General features: G+C 34.0%; 2 protein-coding genes across 5 annotated transcripts in view; one reads left to right on the top strand and one right to left on the bottom strand.

The window, feature by feature from the left end:
* LOC117100509 (transmembrane and coiled-coil domain-containing protein 3-like) overlaps positions 1–21,094 on the top strand; it is a 23,207-nt gene extending 2,113 nt beyond the window's left edge. Inside the window, exons 2-13 of one of the 2 annotated variants that reach the window (XM_033240240.1) lie at positions 1,945–2,669; positions 3,084–3,269; positions 4,009–4,137; positions 4,559–4,651; positions 4,863–5,052; positions 5,691–5,708; positions 7,658–7,849; positions 8,285–8,421; positions 15,748–15,898; positions 16,527–16,606; positions 16,759–16,908; positions 17,773–21,094. In XM_033240240.1, the coding sequence (XP_033096131.1) occupies positions 1,992–2,669; positions 3,084–3,269; positions 4,009–4,137; positions 4,559–4,651; positions 4,863–5,052; positions 5,691–5,708; positions 7,658–7,849; positions 8,285–8,421; positions 15,748–15,898; positions 16,527–16,606; positions 16,759–16,908; positions 17,773–17,889 (2,121 nt within the window). In that variant the 5' untranslated portion in view covers positions 1,945–1,991 and the 3' untranslated portion in view covers positions 17,890–21,094. The remainder of the gene's footprint in view (positions 1–1,944; positions 2,670–3,083; positions 3,270–4,008; positions 4,138–4,558; positions 4,652–4,862; positions 5,053–5,690; positions 5,709–7,657; positions 7,850–8,284; positions 8,422–15,747; positions 15,899–16,526; positions 16,607–16,758; positions 16,909–17,772) is intronic. The other variant, XM_033240241.1, reaches the window with a different exon arrangement.
* On the bottom strand, positions 8,454–14,816 carry LOC117100510 (collagen alpha-1(X) chain-like). 3 transcript variants are annotated; one of them, XM_033240243.1, is made up of 3 exons: positions 14,426–14,545; positions 10,486–10,793; positions 8,454–9,763 (listed from the first exon to the last, which is right to left on the bottom strand). In XM_033240243.1, exon 3 carries the CDS (start codon positions 9,747–9,749, stop codon positions 8,886–8,888), a length of 864 nt encoding a protein of 287 aa, XP_033096134.1. In that variant the 5' UTR covers positions 9,750–9,763; positions 10,486–10,793; positions 14,426–14,545; the 3' UTR covers positions 8,454–8,885. The 3 variants fall into 3 exon arrangements, with proteins under 3 accessions (XP_033096134.1, XP_033096133.1, XP_033096135.1); XM_033240242.1 differs by lacking the exon at positions 10,486–10,793 and having other exon boundaries at positions 14,426–14,558; XM_033240244.1 differs by lacking the exons at positions 8,454–9,763; positions 10,486–10,793 and adding an exon at positions 11,759–14,002 and having other exon boundaries at positions 14,426–14,816.
* Positions 21,095–22,705: the final 1,611 nt, after the last annotated feature.

Here is a 22,705-nt window from a genome sequence, read left to right as displayed (position 1 = left end):
ATATATGACTTTATATAAGCATATAAGATGTACCTAGCAACTATATAGGCCTATATTAATATATATATATATATATATATAGACCTCTATATACACATACATATATATATTTATACATATAATATTATATATAATTTATACATATTTATTTACATTACACATGGCATCATATAACAAATATATATTTTATTATCCATTTATTTATTTTTGTATTTTATAAACATGATCAGCAGCCAGCGCAGACGATTCGAAGTTACTGGTTTCATTTCATTCAAGCATAATAATAAAAATTATATCAATATATATATCGCAACAAACAATTAAAAAAAAACGTATCTCAAACTTTGTCAACTTCGCCTTGTTTCTGTAAAAAAATAAAAATAGCAACAAGTGATACAGTAATATAGTAACAATAATAAACTTTAATACTAATAAAAGTAATTGTTAATAAACTAATGTTACAGTAATTTAAATAACGAGTTGGCTGGTTTTTCCTTATAAAAAGTTTGATTTTTATAAATAATCAAAAAACAATACCGTACCGTACTACGAGAAATACCAAATTTTTAGTATTCATTTTTTTACTGTATTTGTTATGTAGTAGGAAGCGTAGGATCGATAACAAAACGAAAATAAAAACCGTCCGATAAAAGAGTAACATTGTACTAGGAATGCAACAAACTAGAAATTAACCTATAAATACCATAGTATTAATTGAAATTTAGTTATTAATACTATAGTACTCATTTTATTTGCTTTTAAGTAGCCTATGTTGTTACTTAGTAATAGAAAGACAACAGAACATAAATTTAACAACAGTATGAAAAACCGATTGACGAACTTACAATGATAATTAGGCCTAGTTATATCATAGAGAAAATAGAACAGTTCTATGTTCTATTTTCTCTATGGTTATATTAAATTTGGCGTTTTCGCAACTCCATTGGCGCTCCATATATTTGTTGAAAACAAACCGCGACCGAAACGAAGCGCGACCGAAGTGAGGCGCGACCGAAACGAAGCGCGACTGAAATGATCTGTATTCAGTTAGGCTAGCCTACTACTAGGCCTATAACTTAAGGCCTAGCTAGGCTAAACCACTCTATCTAGGCCTAGGCCAGCCCAGCTAGCTAGCCATCTATACTACTGGCCTAGGCCTAATGGACATGGTTGCTCAGATGCTCAGAACCACTGGAACGCGGAGGGGGTTCCTGAGGCGTAGGCAGATCTGGATCACAGTAGGCAGTTGAGTTGTGCAATATAGAACAGTTCAGTACCATATCTTAACTTCACAAATAGGCGTATGATATGAGATTTGTAAAATATGATGGGTTGGCCCATTAAATGAATAATTGTAGTATGCTTGTATTGTTTGTTTGAACATTGTCTTAAATGTATTTTTGTAAGAGTGTGAGGTGACACATGATACGGAGTTCAGTAAGGCTTACAGTAATTTGTAAAAAGACACTATTTAAAATGTTACTTCTCCAACTTCCTCTGCATTCAGGGACTGATTTTACAAGTCTTCATGAACAATTATGCCACACCGGTGGCGGCATTTTATTGGATGATGCAGTTTACCGTACCTTTAGCAAACGGAAAATAAGATACGGTATACTACCGTATCCCTAACCACAGCATTTTATTTAGCCGCAGTTTTTTTTATGAAAACCTAGGCCTAAACTAAATTAAGGACCAAACCTTAATTTTCAGACAAAACAAATGTTTTTTATTTCAATATTCCATTCATTACAGTACAACTACATTTCTTGAGGACAAACTAGAAGACCTAGGCCTAGTGTAGTACCATACTGTAAATTTTTTTTAATTGCACTAGTTTTTTTATGATACATATAAAAACCAGCTCAAATTTGTGATTCCAGCCGTAAAATGCCTGAATAATTGTTTTTATCTGAAATATAATGAGACTTTATTATTTATTAGGAATGTTGGGTTTTCCTGAATTATTCTCTACCTAAAGACCATTAACGATGGATTTGCTAAACCTCATTGGACAGATTATTGTGGTGTTTGCTGTTGTTGAAAGTGTCAAAGTAAAACCGATCCCGAAAAACTTAGCTAATCATGAATTGAAACTACATAGAGGGCGCTTGCTCGTAGACAAACACAAAGATGCAGCAGAACAAAAAGGTTACACAACATGGCTGAAAGACTCTTGTGTAAATCTTATTGGACTTCTCTCAACGAAAGAAAAAGTTATAAAAAAATTGAATGCTGCAATTGCTGACGTAAGGATGAAGCAAGGAATCGAGGAACCAGAGAGAGAATTTCAAGTGCACACATTTGAGATATTCCAAAAGGAGTTGAACGAGAGCGAAAACTCAATATTTATGGCAATAAATTCACTGCGGAGAGACCTGCAGGGTGATTACAAAGACCTTATAAATATGAAAGATAGCAGTCTTTTGAGGCTTGAGGCACTAAGGGAGGCTACCCTGAGGGAGGAGCAGGAGTTCAATGACCTCCTAGCAGCTGAGAAGCACCAGATTGAATATCAAGAACATTTGAAACACCTTGGCAACGCCTCCTCTCCATCCAATCGGAGCAAAGTTGATTTCATCCTGGATGAAATCCTGGAGGAGGTTGCCATAGCAGCAGATAAACTTGAACACCGTATCGAAGAGCATGCCTTTGATCAGTCAAAGCAGGTATGATGATAATAGTCTTCATGTTATATATTTTATTTATTATATTTTTTGACTAAGACAAGCCCAAAAAACTTGTGCTGTGTGATACTGTATTTGAAAATATAATTTTAGCTGTGTGTATACCATTTTGTCAACCAAATATAAATTTATATCTTTTTTCGCATTCATAACTGGCAGATTTTTCTTCACTTGTTCATTTTTCACTTTTTATTGTATCTTATACTGAATATATTGAAATACTGACTGATTGAATAATGAACTAGGTAATATCTTTTAAACAGCGCATAGAGAGATCAGTATATATTCTGCCTTATTGATTAATATTAATACATTAAAGAATGTTATGGAATCACGTGTTCAAAAGTTTCCCTCTTTGTCTTTCTTGATAAAGTATAAAGAAAATCTTTTTTTTAGGTCCGAGGTGCATTTATTGAAGCAGTGGTCAGATTGGACGAGAATGGTAAGAATGTAAACCGTTCGAAAGCACAAGCCAATCATCAAGATGTTATGAGTCTGTTAGTGGACACTAGTAATAATCAGTATGTTCTGACCAAACCAAAGGACACAACTGTTCCTCATGAAGACCATCACTTCATTCAGGTAGGAAACACTGAAATTATATCTTGGGTGTAAACATTTTCATATTCTTATATATCACAAGATAATTTGCCACAAGCCCAGTAGCTAGCAAGTGCTTTAATGCCATTTTTTTGTAATACTTGGATTATGTTTGACAGGAGGCTAAGATGGCCAGCAAGAGCTGACAAATTTTGAAGATATAACCATTGGGTTCTGGAAAGAAATTGATTGCATCTAGAAAGCTGAGAAATTTGTTCCCTTCTGGGCATTTTAATAATAACAATGGTTGACCTTTATAGGGCACATAATATGGAGACCACTACCCAGTAATTTAAATTTTATATCATGTCCAATACAAAACAAAGAACAATACAATCTTTGAAATTATCAAGCCTGTTTTCTTTAAATATGAGCGGTTATGTTTTGACTGAAAAACATTTATAACATATCTAAAATTATTGGTAAATTTCCCTTTTTGCCCCTTGTACAATATCAAGTAAAATAAATATTCAATTTACTTCAAGTCAGCTGTAGACAAATGACAGAACAATTGGAAATTCATTAGATTTCTTGAATTCCATGATGTAATTTAACATTACTCAAGGAATTTTAGGTAGACTTTTTTTTAAAATTTTATTTCTCATAAAAGTTTACTATTGTGCAATACTATTTATTCTGTTAGGTTTAGCCTTCTAAGCGCAAAATCGAAATTAAAGTTTTTGGAGAATGTTTAGTTTAATGTTGATTACTATCATTGTAGGACATTTTAATGCTGGTGATATTAGCCTTTGCTTGTGGTTGGCTTTGTAACTCTCTTCATCTGCCTGCAATGTTTGGCTATATCATGGCAGGGGTTATTCTGGGCTCATCAGGCTTTGGAGCCATTAAGGTAAGAAGCTTTACAGGTCTACAATGCCCATCCCTCTTGCTTAAGAGTTGGGGCCGGAGTGTGCAATGCTTTGAGGGGATCGCCATTCCTCCTCACAGCGAGTCTGTTTACCATCCCAGCATATGCCGGTACCCATTTGTACTTTTGTTAAGAAAGACACAAACACAGATAAAGACTGCCTGAGTAGTAGAAAATACAATTACATTTGGATTCATGTCTAATTATGTACAGTATATTCCAATTTGGAACTTTTTATGCAATTGTTTATTTCCAATAACAACATTAAAATCCCAAAACAATTATGGTGGTGATGTTTGTGCTTTAAAAATTATTATTATTATTATTATTATTATTATTATTATTAATAAATTCAAAATTGCCAAAAATTAATCCTATATTTTTGTGTTTGTTTTTTGTTTAGGCTGTTGTTCAGGTAGAAACATTAAGTGAATTTGGGGCATTTTTTATACTATTCTGTGTGGGGTTGGAATTTTCACCAGAAAAGATAAGGAAGGTAGGTTTGCAGTTTGAGTACTATTTACTTCATTTTTAATTTAATAAGAATATTAGGATAATAATTACTACTATATGATGATGATGCCGAGGGCAATGACGATGATGATCATCTTGAATATGACTGTTATAATGAATTGATAATGGCGTGATGTAATTGAATTCCCCAGTATTTTCTGTTTCTGGTGAAATAACTTGCTATTTCTTTGAAGGTATTACATGTTGCAGTATGTGGTAGTTTGTCTATGACCACCCTAATGATTTGCTTTGGCCTGGTGTTCGGTTATTTTCTTCATATTGTCCCACGGCACAGCGTATTCATTGCAGCTTGTCTTTCTTTATCCAGTACACCTCTGGTTGTCAAGTTTTTAGGCTCTGCTCATAAACATGGCAAAGCTGAAGGTATGTTTTTCATTTATCTAATTCTAGAAAGTTATTATTTTTTTAATATAAAATTTAAAACCGTAAACCATTATTATTTAATGTTAGAGTACAGTATTATCAGAACTCCAAAAATTATAATTATAGTTAAACAGGAATGAAACTAATATACCATTAGCATATTTTATAATTTTGGTCTTTAATTTATTTTGTTGCAACTGTGTGATTTGATTTTTTTTTCATGTTACTCCCTGCAATTTTGATTTTAAAATCACATGTTATCATATTAAGTTAGCAAATTTTATTTTCCATAATATTAATATACATTCTATGTTTTGCCACAGTCTACCATTTTATAGTGAATCGTACTGTCTTTTATATATTTGGGCCTCTATATTTATACAGTATACTGATTCTGATGTTCTGCTTTGGACCCCATTGGAAATAAATCAACTTTAATTGGGTTTTATGGGTTGTACATGCATCCATTCTCCGTTTGTACTGGCAATTTTTATTTGATTTTTGTATGTCATTGTTTTGTAAATTGTTTTATTTGAATGGATGCAAAATAAATAAATAAATTAAACAAATGAATCTTTGATTGAATTTAAGTGCAATTTGATGATTTTATTACTGTTTTTCAATATATTTACCAGTAGCACTGAGAACTAATTCTGGTAAGTTTATATCTATAAAATTTGTTTTCTAATGTGTGTAATGGCTTAATTTGGACACAAACCTCCTAATGCTATACTACTTCACTTTCTTGAAATACTCATAGGTAGGAAAAATAACTTGAGAAAAGTTATGTAGATCACTAGAGATGTAGATACTTGATGTAGCCATGATTAGTTTTTGGACATGGTGATTGGGACAGAATTTTGAGGTAACCATGTTTACTTTTTGGGCTTCAGTAGCCTTAGATTGCAGGCTTTTAAGTATACTGTATATGCTTACGTAAAGGCGATTCGCGTTTAAGAGACACCCGAGTTTGAGAAGTTTTTTGGAGGATTTTTTTATGTCGGCCGTATAAGACAAACCCCTGTTTCATCGCCTGAATTCCAATGTTTGGCTGCTTTTATTGGTCTTCTATCTGGCTAAAAACGAAAGCAAAATGTAGGGCCTATCTTCCAAATACAGTACATAATACCATTTTATTCTGCAAGGGCAACATTCACTTGAGTACTTTTCTTCATTTCTTGGGTAGTTATTTGACCAAGGAGAATGTTACACAAGTTTAATTCAGCAATACAATTCTATTATTTCAATTTCTTCTTTATATATGGTGTACAATATGTAACAATTAACTGGGTTTGAGTTGAGCAGATTAGTGGCTATTAGATGCTTGCATGGTTGTGGGTTCAAACCCAGTAATGGCTGGGTTCTCACGACCAGTGGTGGACCGTCAAGGCAAGCAAGGTATGTAGTGCATACCCTAGCTAAACAAATTTTAAAATATATAGTACAGTTTCTCTGTTTTATTTAGCATTTCTTAGCCACAATCTTATATATAAACATTAATTTTTCGAGTAGATTGCTACAGTTCATTGGAATAGTAGAATTGGAAGGTTTTCAATGTTTGGCCTACTTTGGTAACTAGGATAAGTCAGGATAAGTCACAGTCGGGCCTATCACATCGTACTCTCAGCTGCTTAGAATTTCTGCGTGTCTGGTTTTCAATATCAGCCAATCATGTATTCAGTGAGTCAATGAAAGTTAGAGCATACCCTACAACGCTTAAATTTGCTATTGTGACAACCGTGTGGTGGTTTTAGAATAGGCAATTTAACACTGGAATGGAAGCGCTGCTTCCAAGAGTACAGTATGTGCGCATGCTGTTCTCACAAATCAGGACCTCCACTGCTGATCGGGTACTGTATTCTTCTCAGTGATTAAAGACATACATATGACTGGTATAGAAGAAACTTAGAATTATTGTTATTGAGGTTGAAATTTGTTAAAATACAGGAATAGGAATTCTTTTGATTGAAAAGAAGATACTATAACCATGCCAGTATTGAAAATAACATACATTTTATTTTGACTAGAGAACACAATCTGATTCTGTATAGTAGTAGGCTTACAAAATTTTCCTACTAGCAGGCTCTGGCATCAGTGGCGTAGAGATCTTGAAATGTAAGGGAGCTTATGGGGGTTGGAATGTAAAGTGGGGGACCGGTGATTAGGTGAGGGGCTAACTCGCAAAATAAGTTGATTTAAGGTGATTTTAACTACTTCAGCAGGACTTGTGGGCGGGAGGCACGACCGGGGGATGGACGAGTATTTTAAGGGTTGGCTGCGCGCGCCTCTTGCACATCCTAGATAGGCCAATACCTAGTATACATTGCAATTTACCCTACGGTCTGCCACTGCTCACGACTATAAACAGCTCTACACTCTAAGCCTCATGTATTAGAAGTATAAAAATCCATCTTATAATTGGTGACTTGCTTGCTGTTGGTTGATCGGAATGCTTGCTTGATAGGAATGCTTCCTTGATTGATCATTTTATGTGCAATTTAATGTTTTGTTCAAATTTTTTAGGTAAAGGTAAAGGTAGGCGAATAACCTGTACCACCGATATATTTTAACATTTCATTATTATCATTTCATTTATTTCCCTTAGATATCGAGGATCCAGATTACAGCTCTACATTGCTAGGCATCCTAGTGGTACAAGACGTCCAACTTGGACTACTTGTGGCAATTCTTCCGGCCTTGGCAGGCGCTGAGAAGCCTCTGGAGGCTGGTGGCCACTCTCCTTCTTTTGCCTTGAATCTGTTCCGTACACTTCTGTTGGTGTTTGAGCTTTTTGCATGTAAGTATACTAAGGGTTGCACTTTAAGGGTTTTTACTGTTTTTCATTTTTTCTGGTTACCAATAATTCCAACCTTGAGTCGACCCATGCTATTGTGATACGATGTTTATGGAGTAAAGTGTTGAGTATGATGCTTATAACAAAACCTATTCTGTATACATGCATAGTTAAGTAGTTTGTCATGTTTAGTATGATGCTTTAAAACAAGTGTGTACTTTGTGGATTCATGTTGCTCATGACCAACATGATGGAATTTGCAGAATTCGAACCATCACTACAAAAAAAGCTACATTTAAAATTCAGTATAGTTATTATATATATTTTATGTATGTATCTCAAAGAACTTGCAATGTGTAATGAATGTTTACTTTTAATAATTCACTTCATCATTAAAGTGGTCCCCTTTCTAAAAACATTTTTGCATTTTTCTTTCAGCTTTATGGACAGTGTTAATGCTTAGTTTTTTCATTAGTCGATACTTAGTTTCACCCATATTTTACCGACTGAGAGGCGAAGCAAGCAAGGAACTACTTTTACTAGGTGTTGTATCGCTGGCTTTTGTCATGTTAATGGTAAGTCTTGAAAGTAAAAAATATGTAAATGATTTGATTGATGACTATTTAAATCCTTTTTAATATTATTCATTTTGACATATAGTGCAAACTCGAAAAACAAAGAAGCTAGTATATAAATTGCATAACCAATAATATCAGATAATATTTTATGTTTAACTCATCAGTTGTAGTTTAACCGGTGGTATTTTCTGTAATGTTTATCAAAGTACTTCATTTAACTATGCTTTTTGAAGGTAATCTCTATATTGTTCTGATTATATACAAAAATACATTAATAGAAATTTTAATTGAATGAGGCATACAGAGCATAGCGACTAAAAATACACAGATTTACCAAACAATATTAAATTTTTAAAATTATATTAAAAAAATGTAATGGATTCCATATTAGCTACAGCAAAAATGTACAAGTGTTATAAAATACAACAGAGTTCTCTGTACCTTTTATTAATGTAAATGACTTATTCTGCCATAGTGGCATGGAGTAGAGCTCCAGTGAAGCTACATGGGTTGTCTTCCCCACAGTGAAGGCTATAGCCTGCTTCCAACACCATCTGTATTATGTCTCCCTTTACTAAGTTCAGCACTACCGTGTTTGTGGATGCCTGCGTGATTGAGAAATCACTTCGTGCAAATGTCCCCATAATATTGTCACTGTTCCTCTTAAGCCAAATGGAATGCGTGTTTGCGGTGTTAGAACCAAATGTGAATGTAAAGAGGTAGACGCCTGCAAGTTTGCAGATGAACGTGTCTGTCGACAAATCAAAATGGTTGTTGAGATCAGTTGTGGCATGATCGAAGTCAATGAGGGCGTCCTCTGTTTCCGTTGTAGTGAGGTCACTACTTCTGTCAACAGTAAAAGCAACCATGTTGATATTATCTATGGAGTTTGTCCCAGAATCTCCTTTTATACCTTTTTCGCCACGTTGCCCACGAGAACCTTTTGGGCCGGGGTTGCCCATTATTCCTCTCTCACCATTTATACCGGGGACGCCATCAATTCCAGGTGCACCAGGAGGTCCGTCAAGACCTGGAACTCCAGTCTCACCTTGGTGTCCCATCGGTCCTCTGATTCCAGGTGGACCCCGGGTACCAGCATTCCCTTGTAGCCCTTCCATCCCTCTTATTCCATCGCGTCCTGGAATTCCATCTCTACCGGGTAAACCGGGCATTCCCGGGTTTCCAGGTACCCCTGGGATACCACACCGGGCTTGGCAAGTATTTTGCATGTCATTTGGGTCCTCTTCCGGGGTCAGCACTCCCTGGCTAAAAGAGACTGTACATAGGCCTACAATGAAGACACACACTTGCAACCTGGATATCATGTTGCATCAAATTTCTGGAAAATATAGGAGAAATCATCAACAAGTGTTAGTATATATTTTATAACTACAGAACAAAAGAAAATGAAGTAATTCTTTATTTTGGACATGTTTTTAATGTGATATCACCTATCCCATTTCAAAGTCCTATGCTGGTTACAAGTAAAAGTATTTTAATGTGGAAACTAGATATACAATAAAAAAAACTTATTCAGTTAAAAAAAGGAAACAAATATATTTATTTAATTATAAATTCGGCATTTTCATATCCAAAAACACATAAAAATGAACTACAAAATGACTGGCATGCTAAGAAAGAATAATGGGCTAAAGGCCGATACCGGGGTGAATAAACCGCTATCCTGTAAAAAAAACAATGAAAAACAAGAATTAAAGATTTTTTTAATTTTATAATTTTTCAAAAAAATATTAAAAAATACACAAATTCATCTATAAAAAATATTGAAAACAAATGAATTGTTTCACTATTTAAACTTGAGTTTCAAACCTGAAACACAAAGAGAGCAGCAGATGGAAGTCAACCGGCAACTAAAGATCTGAAAGGAAATATAGTCTTCAGAGCACACTCAGTAGATACCACAAGTTCTGCAGGTTGAGATAATCTACTCTTGGAGGACCAGGCTTACTGCAACAAAACCACTACTTTGCAAGACATTGCATTTGAAGCAGATCAGTCAGCAAAATTTCTTGTATACATGAAAATTGATGTGGTCATTACCTAATTATTGAGAAAGTTTGTACTGTATAACATAAATGGATGAAAGGTTGTGCATAACATTTAAACTCTTCAGCTTTATAAAGGTGTATCAAGTGGTTTGGCGTGGCTGGAAATGGTTTGGTTTCTCAGCCTCAATCCTTCGCTCTCCATTTCGCTTCTGTCCTTGTGCAAAGGCACTTTATCTGCATTGCTTCTCTCCACACAGGAGTATAAATGGGTACTTGGTGGGGTTGCCTGCTTCTCTGCTGATTACAGCATCAACACATAAGCATGTAGACCCAATGACCGGGGTCAAAAGCGCTTTGTATCTGCAAATAAAGGTGCTATATGAATAACCAAATATTATAATAATAATAATAATAATAATAATAATAATAATAATAATAATAATAATAGATAGTATAAAACATACTATTTAAGGTTTTTTTTTCAATTATACATCATATATAAGTCAATAAGAGGTAGACAGAAGTATGCTAATAGAGCCAAGATTGAGGTTTGTTAATAAATGAATGGATTAATAAAATGAATGATGGATAGATGTATGAATTGATGAATAAAATGTTTTAGACTACAAAAAGTTGCACTGTAATTACAGTAGTTTTAAGCCTGGCAATCACGGTTGTACCCCTCATACAATGAATCTCTCTGAGCACAGTGTGAAGGGATTGTAATTAATAACGATCTGGTACATGTGCGTTGTGGTGTTGGGTTCTACATAGAATGAGTGAGTGGCGTGCTTTTGGCCGTAATGTGTACATTAAAATGACAGGGTACATCCAAGCATCTGACACTGGACAACTATTTTTGCTTTCTTAAATCTCATTTATTCACTAATAATCTTAAGAATTACTAAATTTGTACTAAATACTAGTTAAAATTTGTAAAATTAAAAACTATGTATGATAATGTAAAGCACATAAATGCATATATATAACTGTAATAGTATTGTTAATATTATATTGTTCATAAAACCATAAAATACATTAAAATTAATAATACCAAAATTAAATTGTACAAAGGAATTATATACAGCAGGTACAAATCACCTTAAACAATACTATTTAAAAAAAAACGTTATGCTTGGATTTAGAGATTGTCTAAAGGAGTGGTTCCCAACCTGAGGTCCGCGGACCCCTTAGGGGTCTGCAAAAAATAATAGGGGGTCCGCCAAGTCAAAGGGGTCTGCAGAGGGTCCGCGAAAAATTTGGTGGTCCGCTATAAATTCAGTGGTCTGCTAGATTACTAGAACAACTTCTTCATGATTCCATTATTTTTTTTTGTCTTACTACAGTGGGATCATGCCTTGACAATAATGAAATACCCAGGACTTCGTTCACTGTAAATTGTTTCATACTGTGAAAATATGAAAGCAGTTAAAGCTCCTTAGGATGAAAGATGACCCCCAAATTTCATTACATATTCTGAAAGCACATGAGTTGTAGATATGTTTTTTATAGATCATCTAAATTCAAAAAACCGAATTCTTATCTATGACGTCATTTACTAAAATACTCATTTGAGTGTATCTCGCTTATCCATGATCGATTGTCTCCAAACTTTTAGCTGAGACAATTTTTTTCATAAATGTGACTTATTTTTACATTTTGATGATGTCATCATGGTGGAAATAAATGTTTTTCTGACACACCTACACGCCCCCCCCCCCCCTTTATCTTTTTTCCTTGAAATCTTTGTCAAATTTTATAACTGTTGGTACTGAACCCCCCACCAACAGGCGTTTTTCGATGAGAGTTGACATATGTATATCTCATATGAGGAGTCAACTTTCTGTGCCATTACCGTGCAAAACGCGTAATGACATGATTAACAAGTGCGTAAAACTTTTATAATGCTCAAAATTATGTTTCTTTAACTTAATTAGAGCGTTTTATAGGCCATAATTTGAGCATTTAAATATTTTTCAATCCGTGTCGTGCATGCTTCCTGAGGGTTAAAGTTTAAATGTGCGGCAGATCCCCTAACTTGTCTGAAGTGACGAGTTCAAATTTAGTTCCACTATTTTATTGGTGATTTGATAGAATATTTTAAATTTGTTTTTTATGACAAAATTAAAAGTAAATGGAGGATAACAGAATATTACATTCCAATTTTGGGTCTGACAGTGTCATTTCTGGCCATTTAGAAGTGCCATAAACATAAGAATTTCCTGCCTCAGCCCCAACCATGGTAGATTAATTCCCCTGTCTGTAAAAATTGCTGTCTGCACCCCTCCCTTCTCGTCTATGTCGAATTTGAAGATCCCAGATGTCGTAATTTGGCGAACCCATCTTCTATCCATAACCTTATTGGTAGAATATCAACCATGAGTCGCCCTAAATGTTGAGTCTGATAGTGTCATTCTGGCCACCTAGAATTGCTATATACATTTTAAAAAATTGTTGGGATGTGGACAATGAGTATATTTAGACATGGGATCCGTGAAAAGTTTTTTGCAGGTCCAAAGGGTCCACAAATGCAACAAGGTTGAGAACCACTGGTCTAAAGCATCTTCTTTACTGTACTACTTGCGTTTTGTATACCGCAATTGTTTCTTCAAGCTTTCAAAGTTTTTTTTTGTGATCTCGTAATTACGCACTTATGAGTTGTCTTTTAACAACACGATGTTGATTGCTGTTGAACTTGCCTAGCTGTAGTAATATCAGTTGAAAATGTTCTACGTGGCATGAAATAGCACCCCTGTAAAACTACAGAGCATCTTGCCCCTGCAATGGATACTAGACCCTGTACTGAGTTCAAGATAAATAGTGTCTCCCTTCACAAGATTTAAAACCATCATGTTTGTAGACGTCTGCACAACAGAGAAAACACTTGTCGAATATGAACCCAGGAGGTTTGAGCTGTTGCGTACCATGTTTACGGATGGACTGGTCGCGCTATCTGACGCAAAAGAAAAACTGAAGAGGTAGACGCCGGGAATTCGACATGTGAATGAGTCGTTTACCATGTCAAAGTCACCATTTATATCGGATAATATATGTGTGAAATCAATGCTGATTGGCTTACTCGCAGACATTTCTGTTGCCCTGGCAACGGTAAATGCAACTATATCATCTTGAGGTACTTGACCACTACCTGGGTCTCCTTTTAAGCCTTTACTGCCAGTTTTACCAGACTTTCCTTTAGGACCAGATAGTCCTTTAGAACCGTGATTCCCAGGAACACCTCTGTAGCCTTCAGCCCCCATCACACCCGCTAAACCATAAAGTCCAGGCCGTCCAATTTGACCCATTGTTCCCATTATTCCATCTGGCCCTTGTGGGCCTCTAGGTCCAACCTTTCCAGGAAAGCCTTGGTGTCCTGTAAAGCCATTAATGCCTGTATTCCCATCAATTCCCGGTGGTCCATGCAGGCCTGGTAGCCCTGGAATTCCAGGCATCATATACTCATCTAAATTTGCCTGGATACCTTCCTTACTCGCAGCTTGGATAACAAAGTGTTGCATGGCAACACACAGTACTAACAAGTTCATATGCATAGTTGTTTTCAGTGTTGTCTGAAAAATAATTTGAAAGCTTGTACAAATCACTGCACAAAAGTCACTTGCTTGAAGATTTTGCTGTTCAATTTTTTTTTTTTTTTTGTTTCTGTCCACTATTTTATTTAACATACCATAATCATTCCATTTCAAACTTTGCAGATTAATGCTATAAAAATGTAATATTCCAGGCTGTTTTGAGTACATCTGCATGAGATACTGTAGATACTTGATTGAAGTTTTTTTCTAATAATGAACTTTTTACATGTAGTATTGGATCATGGAACTTTCAAAGGATGATTACCCCTAGAGTAATCCAACATAAAAAAAAGTTTTATATATAATTGTTAAAAAACATACAGCAATTACCTTATGTGCTAGCAAAAATATCAATCAAAAAAATATTTTATATGGAGCGAAAAAATAATAGTTTTTACCTACCAGATTTCTTTCTGGATATATTTTTGGAAAGTTGTCCTGAGAGCTGCACTCCAGAATACTGTGGCTACTGCATTGACTGACTGCTAGTGATTAATAAGTTGAGGCAACTAGTGCTAGAACAAAGTGAGGAGATTACAGGTCATTTTGAATACAATAGTATTGTGGCCTTCAGGTTACTGTATTACCTCATACGTTCTTCAGGGCAGACAGGTCCCAAAAGACCAACACTTATATATTGATCAAGACTGCATTTAATGTATTTTTTTATGTTTTTTATCATAGGTATAGCATAAGCTGATGTACACTATACTAAATATCTATATAATAATCTTTGTCTTTATTAAAGTATCATTAACATTATTAATAGCTCATTTACTCATATGTTTTTTTTTTAAATAAGTTTAGCTGATTTAACAGATATACTATAAAGATATCAATCTGCTGATTACCAGCTTTTTCATTTTAATCAATTAAGGCTGTTAACTATATAACAATTGATACAATTTAGATTTCTTTTTCTAGATTTTGTAGCTCATAATTATCATACATCTTGATCTAGTACATTTAACAATAACAATATAAAAATTTACCCTGAACTTAGGAGAGTCATTAAATCTGATAATGGAGATTAATATTGATTAGCTATACAGACTATGACAAAAAAAACAACTTCAATATTTTCTTGATATTTATTTATTTATTGCCTTCCTCGCTATTAATTGCCATTGTTGGCAGTTTATAGCCATGTTATTGCTTAAATGCCCTGTTACACACAGAGATATACCAGACTGATTTTTTTATTTGCCAGACATTTGCCAAAAAGGAACAAATTGTTTCCTCAACAACAGTCACATAATCGTAATTGCTTATTTTAGAGTGTGTCACCTACTGAACTTCCTGTTTGTATCACTTGTGTTCAACCCTTAACCAAGGTTTGTCTGGATTGTGGTAAAGTCATTGTATACATAATCTATGAGGTTAAATATATATCTGTTTAATTCAATATTAAAATTGCTTTATTAGCATTCAAATGAGAAATTACAATTGTATCCTTTGCCAGTTAACATTTGCATAACAATTCTAATATTTTTTATTTTTTTTTTTGCATAGACTTGCTAATTAAAACATTTGTAAATCATGACAACTGATTTGTTTGCTTTCTTTTTCCCTACTTGAAATTTCATAATTTATTTGTTTTCAAAAAAAACATTTTAATTTTTGTCTTTTTCACAGATCTTGTAAAATGAGTAGGCTTTTTGTGAGAGCATTATATCATGAGTAATTAATTTTGGTTATATAATATCTGTTGTATGTTACTGTAGATAACCAACTTATTTGGAATCTCCATGGAGCTTGGCTGCTTCTTAGCTGGTGCAATACTCAGCACTCAGGGACACTCATTGGTGGATGAGATACAGCATCTAGTCGAACCGCTCAAAGACTTCTTTGCTGCATTATTCTTTGCATCTATTGGTAAGTATCACACCATTGTTTTTGCTGATGATATCAAAATTTCATTTTTTTTCTAGCTTTTTTTCTTGTTCTTTCAAGATAGGGGGAGCCTGTGTCCTGGGTGGCCGAGACTCAACTGGTGCTGGACAGGGTACACTTTGACAGATCTTTCTCAGTGACAAGGGTGTATCACCTTACTGCTATTTTGGTGCTAGCTTGGAGTTTCTTTCCTTGTTTTTCTAATTACATTTGATTCACTTTTTTTTTTAAATAGAGACCCTCATATTTTGTGCTGTATAAATGCATAACATTTAACTCAAGTTTCCAACATAAAGAACAACATATGAATGCTTATGTAATCATTTTCAATCAATTTTTTGAGTGACCACATATTTATGATGAACCTACAGGAATCAGAATTGATTGCTGTATGTTTGTATTTTCAAATTTGAAAATATTGATTGAATCCCACAACATTAAAAAACTGTATCTTTTTTAAAAGGACCAATTAGCAAAGCTCTATTTAAATTGTTTCCAAAATGATTGATGTTTCATTCTTCTGTTTTGTATATGACAATATGTATTAAGAATGTTATCAATTAACAATAATATTATGTAGTACATTAATTGGTTTTGTTTGTCTTTTCAGGATTGCATGTTTTTCCAACATTTGTTCTTTATGAGCTTAGTATCCTGCTCAGTCTAACATTTATGGTAGTTATAATCAAGGTATGTAATCAGGCCATTTTCCATCAGCACATTACCTCTCCTTTCTAACTACCATGACTTTTCACTTCCAACAAATCTCCATTTTGCATTTAACTGTATTTTGGAAAAGTAATTCTACATTAATTTAAACTATTTTGCAATTTATTTTTTAGTGCCTGACTGGTGTATTAGTCTTGGGAATTCTCCTTCCCTCTACAAGTTCCAACATTAAATGGATTGTAGCATCAGGCCTTGCACAAGTCAGCGAGTTCTCTTTTGTGCTTGGTAGCAGGGCCAGGCGATTAGGAATCTTGTCTAGAGAGGTGCGTATCTTGGAGATATTAGAGAGGTTTTTGCATGCAAACAAATACATGCATATCTTTAGCTATCCGTAATTTTTTGTAGCCATGCTGTGCTTTTCGCAATGGCAGCGAAATTTAAGCGTAGGGCCTTAAGCTTACTCTAAAGCCTAGGCTAGGCCTATTCCGTTTTCTTCTCTCATCATGCTTCTGAAAATAAGAACTTGGCATGGCCTAAAGTTTTAGTATGTAAGGTTTTGGAAATTGGAACTCCTTCCCTTGTTGCCCAGAAGAGTTGGTTATTTTTTGACCACAAAAATCCTGACTACTATGCCTTGGCCTACAGGAAAATTCTGACAGCACCAAGCATCACTGTTTTTTAATGCCCCAAATTGAGACGCATCCTATCGTAACTTGCTGTCTATAAAAGTCTCAAAAATGGCACGTACGTATTAAAGATACATTTATTTTTTGAACTCTATGTAAAATGTGAAAAGAAAAACAAAGAAATTACTAGAAATCCAAAATTTTCCTATGCATTTTTCACTTTCATGCAGTGAGGGAGATATGCGTGTTGTTAACACGGTTGGTGTATAGCAACCAGCGTATGCCATCATAAATGATGACACTAACTGTATGCAAAACCTCCCTACTGAAATATAAAGCTATCCATGAGTAATTTTTTTTTACAAAATATATACACTGAATAAAACAGCCAAACTTGTCCCACAGGTATATCCTTACATTTTTTGGGACTGACAGTGGAGGCTGAGATTGTGATGACTGACGCTTGGACACCTAAATATTTACCAGGCAAGGAAATGCCAAAATCTTTTGATGACCTTAGACTCTCATGTTATTATTCATCACTTACCTTTTTCTTTTCAGGTTTACTTGTTAATACTAAGCATAACCACCCTCAGTCTGCTCTTAGCACCTTTTCTGTGGCGCCTGTCGACATACCGCTTCCGGCGTTCTCTACACCGTTCCATTATCGTACGCTAGTGTGGATCAAGATTAGCAATACACCATGTACAATAGCTGCCGTAAGCTATAGAAAAGCTTGTTTGCGGTGGCTTATCTGGTTAAATTCACTATGAGTATGTGCTCTGAACCTGGATGACTTTGTCTTTTCTTGGTTTCAGCTGTCTTGAATAGTACACCATCTTTTCAGAGAAGGTGCATGCTAAGTTTCTAGTACTGTGTACAAACCATTAAGTGAGAATTTTTTATACCTTGTTTTTAGCAAACTTTTTTTTTAAAGATCATCGGAGGAGTTTCCTTAAGTCTAGTTTCCTTAAACTTGCTACACTGTTGCTACACTGTCGCTACAGTGTTTCCAGTGCAATAGTTGTACTGTGTAGCAGTGTACCAGTGTTCCCCGATTCAACCGACCAATCAGCATCACCAAAATCTGTTGGTGATAGGGTGTAGCAAATGTATGGAAACCAAGCTTGATTTGAGCAAATGGTTTTTCCAAAAATATCCAGATGGAGCAGAAAGTAAAACTAAAATTTTATTGGTAAATGTAAACAGTGTAATAATGAGGTTGATAAATGTTTTAAATTTTTATAATTAAGGAAGAAATATTATTTTTTGGGAGATTTCAATGCAACGGTGGGCCTAATAAAAAAAATTTTTAAATCAACATTATTGGCAATCAATTCAATATAACAAGTTATAAAACATGTTGCCTTATGTGTGCTGGTTGAGTTCTCCATCAGATTGCATCCATTCATTCTTTTATTTTTGTTACAGTGCATGTCTCCCTCCAATTAAAGACCACTTTTCTGTGGTCCCAAATTTACAAATGTCTTTTATTTTTATTATTCTAATTAGAGACCAAAAATGCTAAAGACCATGAAATCCCCGGTTGTCATAGTCTCAAGATGCATTGGCAGACTCAAGGGGAGCCCCTCCCCCCCCTAATTTTTTTCAAAATTATGAAAAAAATTGAAAAAAGAAAAAAACATATTATACAAATTTAAGACTGAGAGTGCCATTTCCAGCCATCTAGAGGTACTGTACCGTAATCATAAATCTTCTTTCCTCAGCGCCAGCCATGGTGGGGGTGAGGCGCTATAGACCCTTCATCTGTGAAACTCTCTCCCTGGGCCCCTTCATTTCGAAATCATATATCCCCCACTGAGATATTTTCGTTTCCTTTTATGTAAGCTGGCAATGTGTTCCAATTGACTTATCTATTTAAAGCATTTATTTTTCTTTACACCTTTGTATACTGGAATAGTGACAGCTCAGTCAACATTATATATTTCTAAAAACTGTAAAAAAGCAATAATGTCATTCTAAATAATGAAAATAGTGTGGATTGAGGTATTGTAGTATTTGAATTATTTACACTTACTTGACAAGAGACAGAATCAGATACTTCCAATTTTTTTTTTATTGTTGCTGAATAACTGTGCAATACTGTTTTTTACATACTGAAATGTTTGGTTATATTTAGATTTTAAAAATATTAATAAACAATTTCTATGCATAATGTATAATTTGTTTTTCTATGCTATATAATAGTTTGATTTTATGACATAAAATAATAAATAGTCTTATAAGTATTATATCAAAAATGTATATAAACAAAACAGCATTTTATGCGGTATTGCACATCTTCCAATAATTACTGTAATCCAATAAGATCTAAATCAAGTGTAGTAATTCTGTCAGGCATGCATCCAGTGGGATCCGTGCCTGACGTGCCCCCCGTTTTGTCACTGAATTTTAAAATCGCAATGTATATCAATGCTACTCGCTTATCTATTCTGAAAATGTTGTGCCTCCCTTCACCCCTTCCCGTTTGAGAATTTCTGGATCTGCCCCTGTCTGTTATGATGATATGCATACATATTATAATAATTGTAACATTCCGTATTTTTTATTTATTATGTAAATTTTACTTAAATATAATTATAGAATCTGTAATGAATTTGGCAACTGACTTAATAATAAATTGTATATTTAAAACATAACCTGGTAGAATGACATTTGATGGGCTATTAAAGTGAATAACTCTGTTGTTGAAGATACTTAAAATATTACAAGACCTTAATTTATACAGCATTAGGCCAACAAAACATGTCTGTCATTGAGATTTTTTCTTGACATAATTGTTTTGTCTACAGTGTCAATCAATCTTTACAACTCAGCAACAAGAACATATTATTTAATAGGCATATGGCCTCCAGGAATATGAGCAGCTCTTACAAACACGTTTACGTTGTGTGATGCCTGTCATTTATAGGCAGCTTGAAGGAGGAATAATAGGTGTTTATTCATCCATTTTTATTTCAGAGTTTTAAATCAATAGAACAACAAAAAAAAAAAAAACAGAACAAGGCGATCAAAAGCACAAGAAAAAGTAGATAAACACAATTTGCTGTATCCACTGTACACAAAAGCATTTCAAGTCAGTACATGATATTCACAGTGTATGGCACAATACGCTGTGATTTTCTATATACATGGATGTGATGAGACATGTTCATGCCCATTATATAGGTTTGATATGCTCATACAGTTTCTATAAATATTGCAAAATGACATAATATAGGCCTATATTGGTAAATCACACACACTTGTGTGGATTGGAACATTGGTGTTAGAACTGTATTAGAATTTTTGTTTACCAATAATTATTTATTTAACTGTTTATCTCATGTATATTTATGGATGGTTCTACATTAAGTACAACATATGTCAGAATTTTATTTTTTCTTTTTCATTTATTTAAAAAAAATAAAGTTGTATATTGTATCTTGCAACATTGATAGTCTTTATCAAATGTTTTAATAGTTTTCCTATTCATATTTTTTGTGGTTTATGGTATTGGTTTTATTTTTTCAAGTATGTTTATAATATAGATATGGTAGATAAGCCCTACTGTATTAGGACAAACTAAGGTGTAGCGTGATTTAATTTGGTTTTACTTAATAGTCCTATGTAATATTCCAATGCGGTTTTTACTTCAAAATGTGCTATTTTAGTTATTTACAATACCTCATTACCTAGTATATAATCGTGAAACAAGTATATAAATATGTGGGGTTTTTATCCAACTAATTTATAATTAGAACCTACTTGCATTAGATATTTTTTAGGAAAGATTGAATTATTGTGATCTGCGTTTTCTGCATTTCACAGACCAAGGAGTCAGAAAGTGATATCTGGTGTTATAAATTTATTTGGCCTCATATTTCTGTACTTGTTTTTATTTTTGGAGTGGAGTTGAATATTTTGGTGGTTAAGATGCTTGCCTCCCACTCCCAAGGTCCCGAGTTCCTGTGACTGTAACATTTTTTTTTCACACGACCAAATCAACTCCAGAGCATCTTGTGTATGTTTGACCTGTGAAGGGATTGCCACTTTGAAGAGTGAATAAGACCAATTTAGTACATTCAGATACAGATAGACTTTAAATTACACTTTTTACAGGGAATTACATGGTGCAAAAGACATGATACAATTTTTTTATATTTTTCATTTCTAAAAATTAATTTCAATAATTCATAGAAAATTACTTAAGTATTAGTTTAGTATTTTATCTATATGTGGCAATCTGAGACGTGATTTTTGTGTATTTTGTTGATTAGTTTAACATACAAAAACATTAAACAATTTATTTATACTAATTCCTCTATTGTACTACTCAGTTCATTAGTATAAAAGAAACAATTAACAATTAAAAAAAAATTCATATTTCAAAAAGTACTGCCACGAAGGGGGCGTGTACTTAAATGACGAGTTTCAAGCGAACTTTCTATTTTTTCTAATAGGACGCACCCTATTTCGTGGCAGTACTTTTTTAACGTTCCACTGCGTATACAAAAATTACAATAACTAATGTTAAGTGTTGCAATTATACTTAAATATTCCTCCACTACGCCACTATATATACATATATACATATATACATATATATATATATATATATATTTATTTATATAATATAATAATATATAGCGTAACAATTGACATAAAATGAACACTATTATTGAGATAGTTTCTTGAATCTTCCTCCATGCTTGAATATACAATTTGAGAAACAATACGGTAATTAGGTCAAAGCAAGTCGGCATACTATAAACATAGAGCTATTAAACAACTAGAGTGCTGACAAGATGGCGGAGCAATGCAGAGTTGTGTATGTGTACCATCCAAGATGGCTGCCATAGGAAAGCGCCACCTTCAGGCTTAATATACATATTATTACCATGCCCTCTGACTGAATATTATTTCATTAATGATAATTAGTATTGATAATGACAAATTATTAAACTGTCGTAGCCAAATAGAGGCCAAGTAGAGCATCTTTTTCAAATATTTAAAAAAATTAAAATCGTGTACATTACACCATAGAGCTATTAAACAACTAGAGTGCTGACAAGATGGCGGAGCAATGCAGAGTTGTGTATGTGTACCATCCAAGATGGCTGCCATAGAAAAGCGCCACCTTCACTTAGTATACATATTATTACCATAAATAAGCCCTCTGACTGAATATTATTTCATTAATGATAATTAGTATTGATAATGACAAATTATTAAACTGTCGTAGCCAAAAAGAGGCCGCGGAGTAGAGCATCTTATTCAAATATTAAAAAGAATTAAAATCGTGTACATTACACCCATACACCGCAACGCTCGAGTTTCAAAATACGGGTAACTAGCTGTATTGAACTTTCTGTGTACATTGAGGGCGCCATTGAAAATGATAGTGCTCAGGCGAAATTTGATTGGCTGAATCTATGGCAGCCATCTTGGATGGTACACACACACAGCTCTGCGTATTTCGAACATCGAATAC

The sequence above is a fragment of the Anneissia japonica genome, unplaced genomic scaffold, assembly GCF_011630105.1.
Source record: "Anneissia japonica isolate Jap-2015-1 unplaced genomic scaffold, ASM1163010v1 scaffold685_len2926416_cov193, whole genome shotgun sequence".
Classification (NCBI taxonomy): domain Eukaryota; kingdom Metazoa; phylum Echinodermata; class Crinoidea; order Comatulida; family Comatulidae; genus Anneissia; species Anneissia japonica.
This window is presented reverse-complemented; position numbering and strand designations above follow the sequence as displayed.

What these genes read in the sequence shown, in the direction of transcription:
- LOC117100510 (XM_033240242.1), bottom strand. Translation starts at nt 9,749, where the DNA reads ATGATATCCAGGTTGCAAGTGTGTGTCTTCATTGTAGGCCTATGTACA.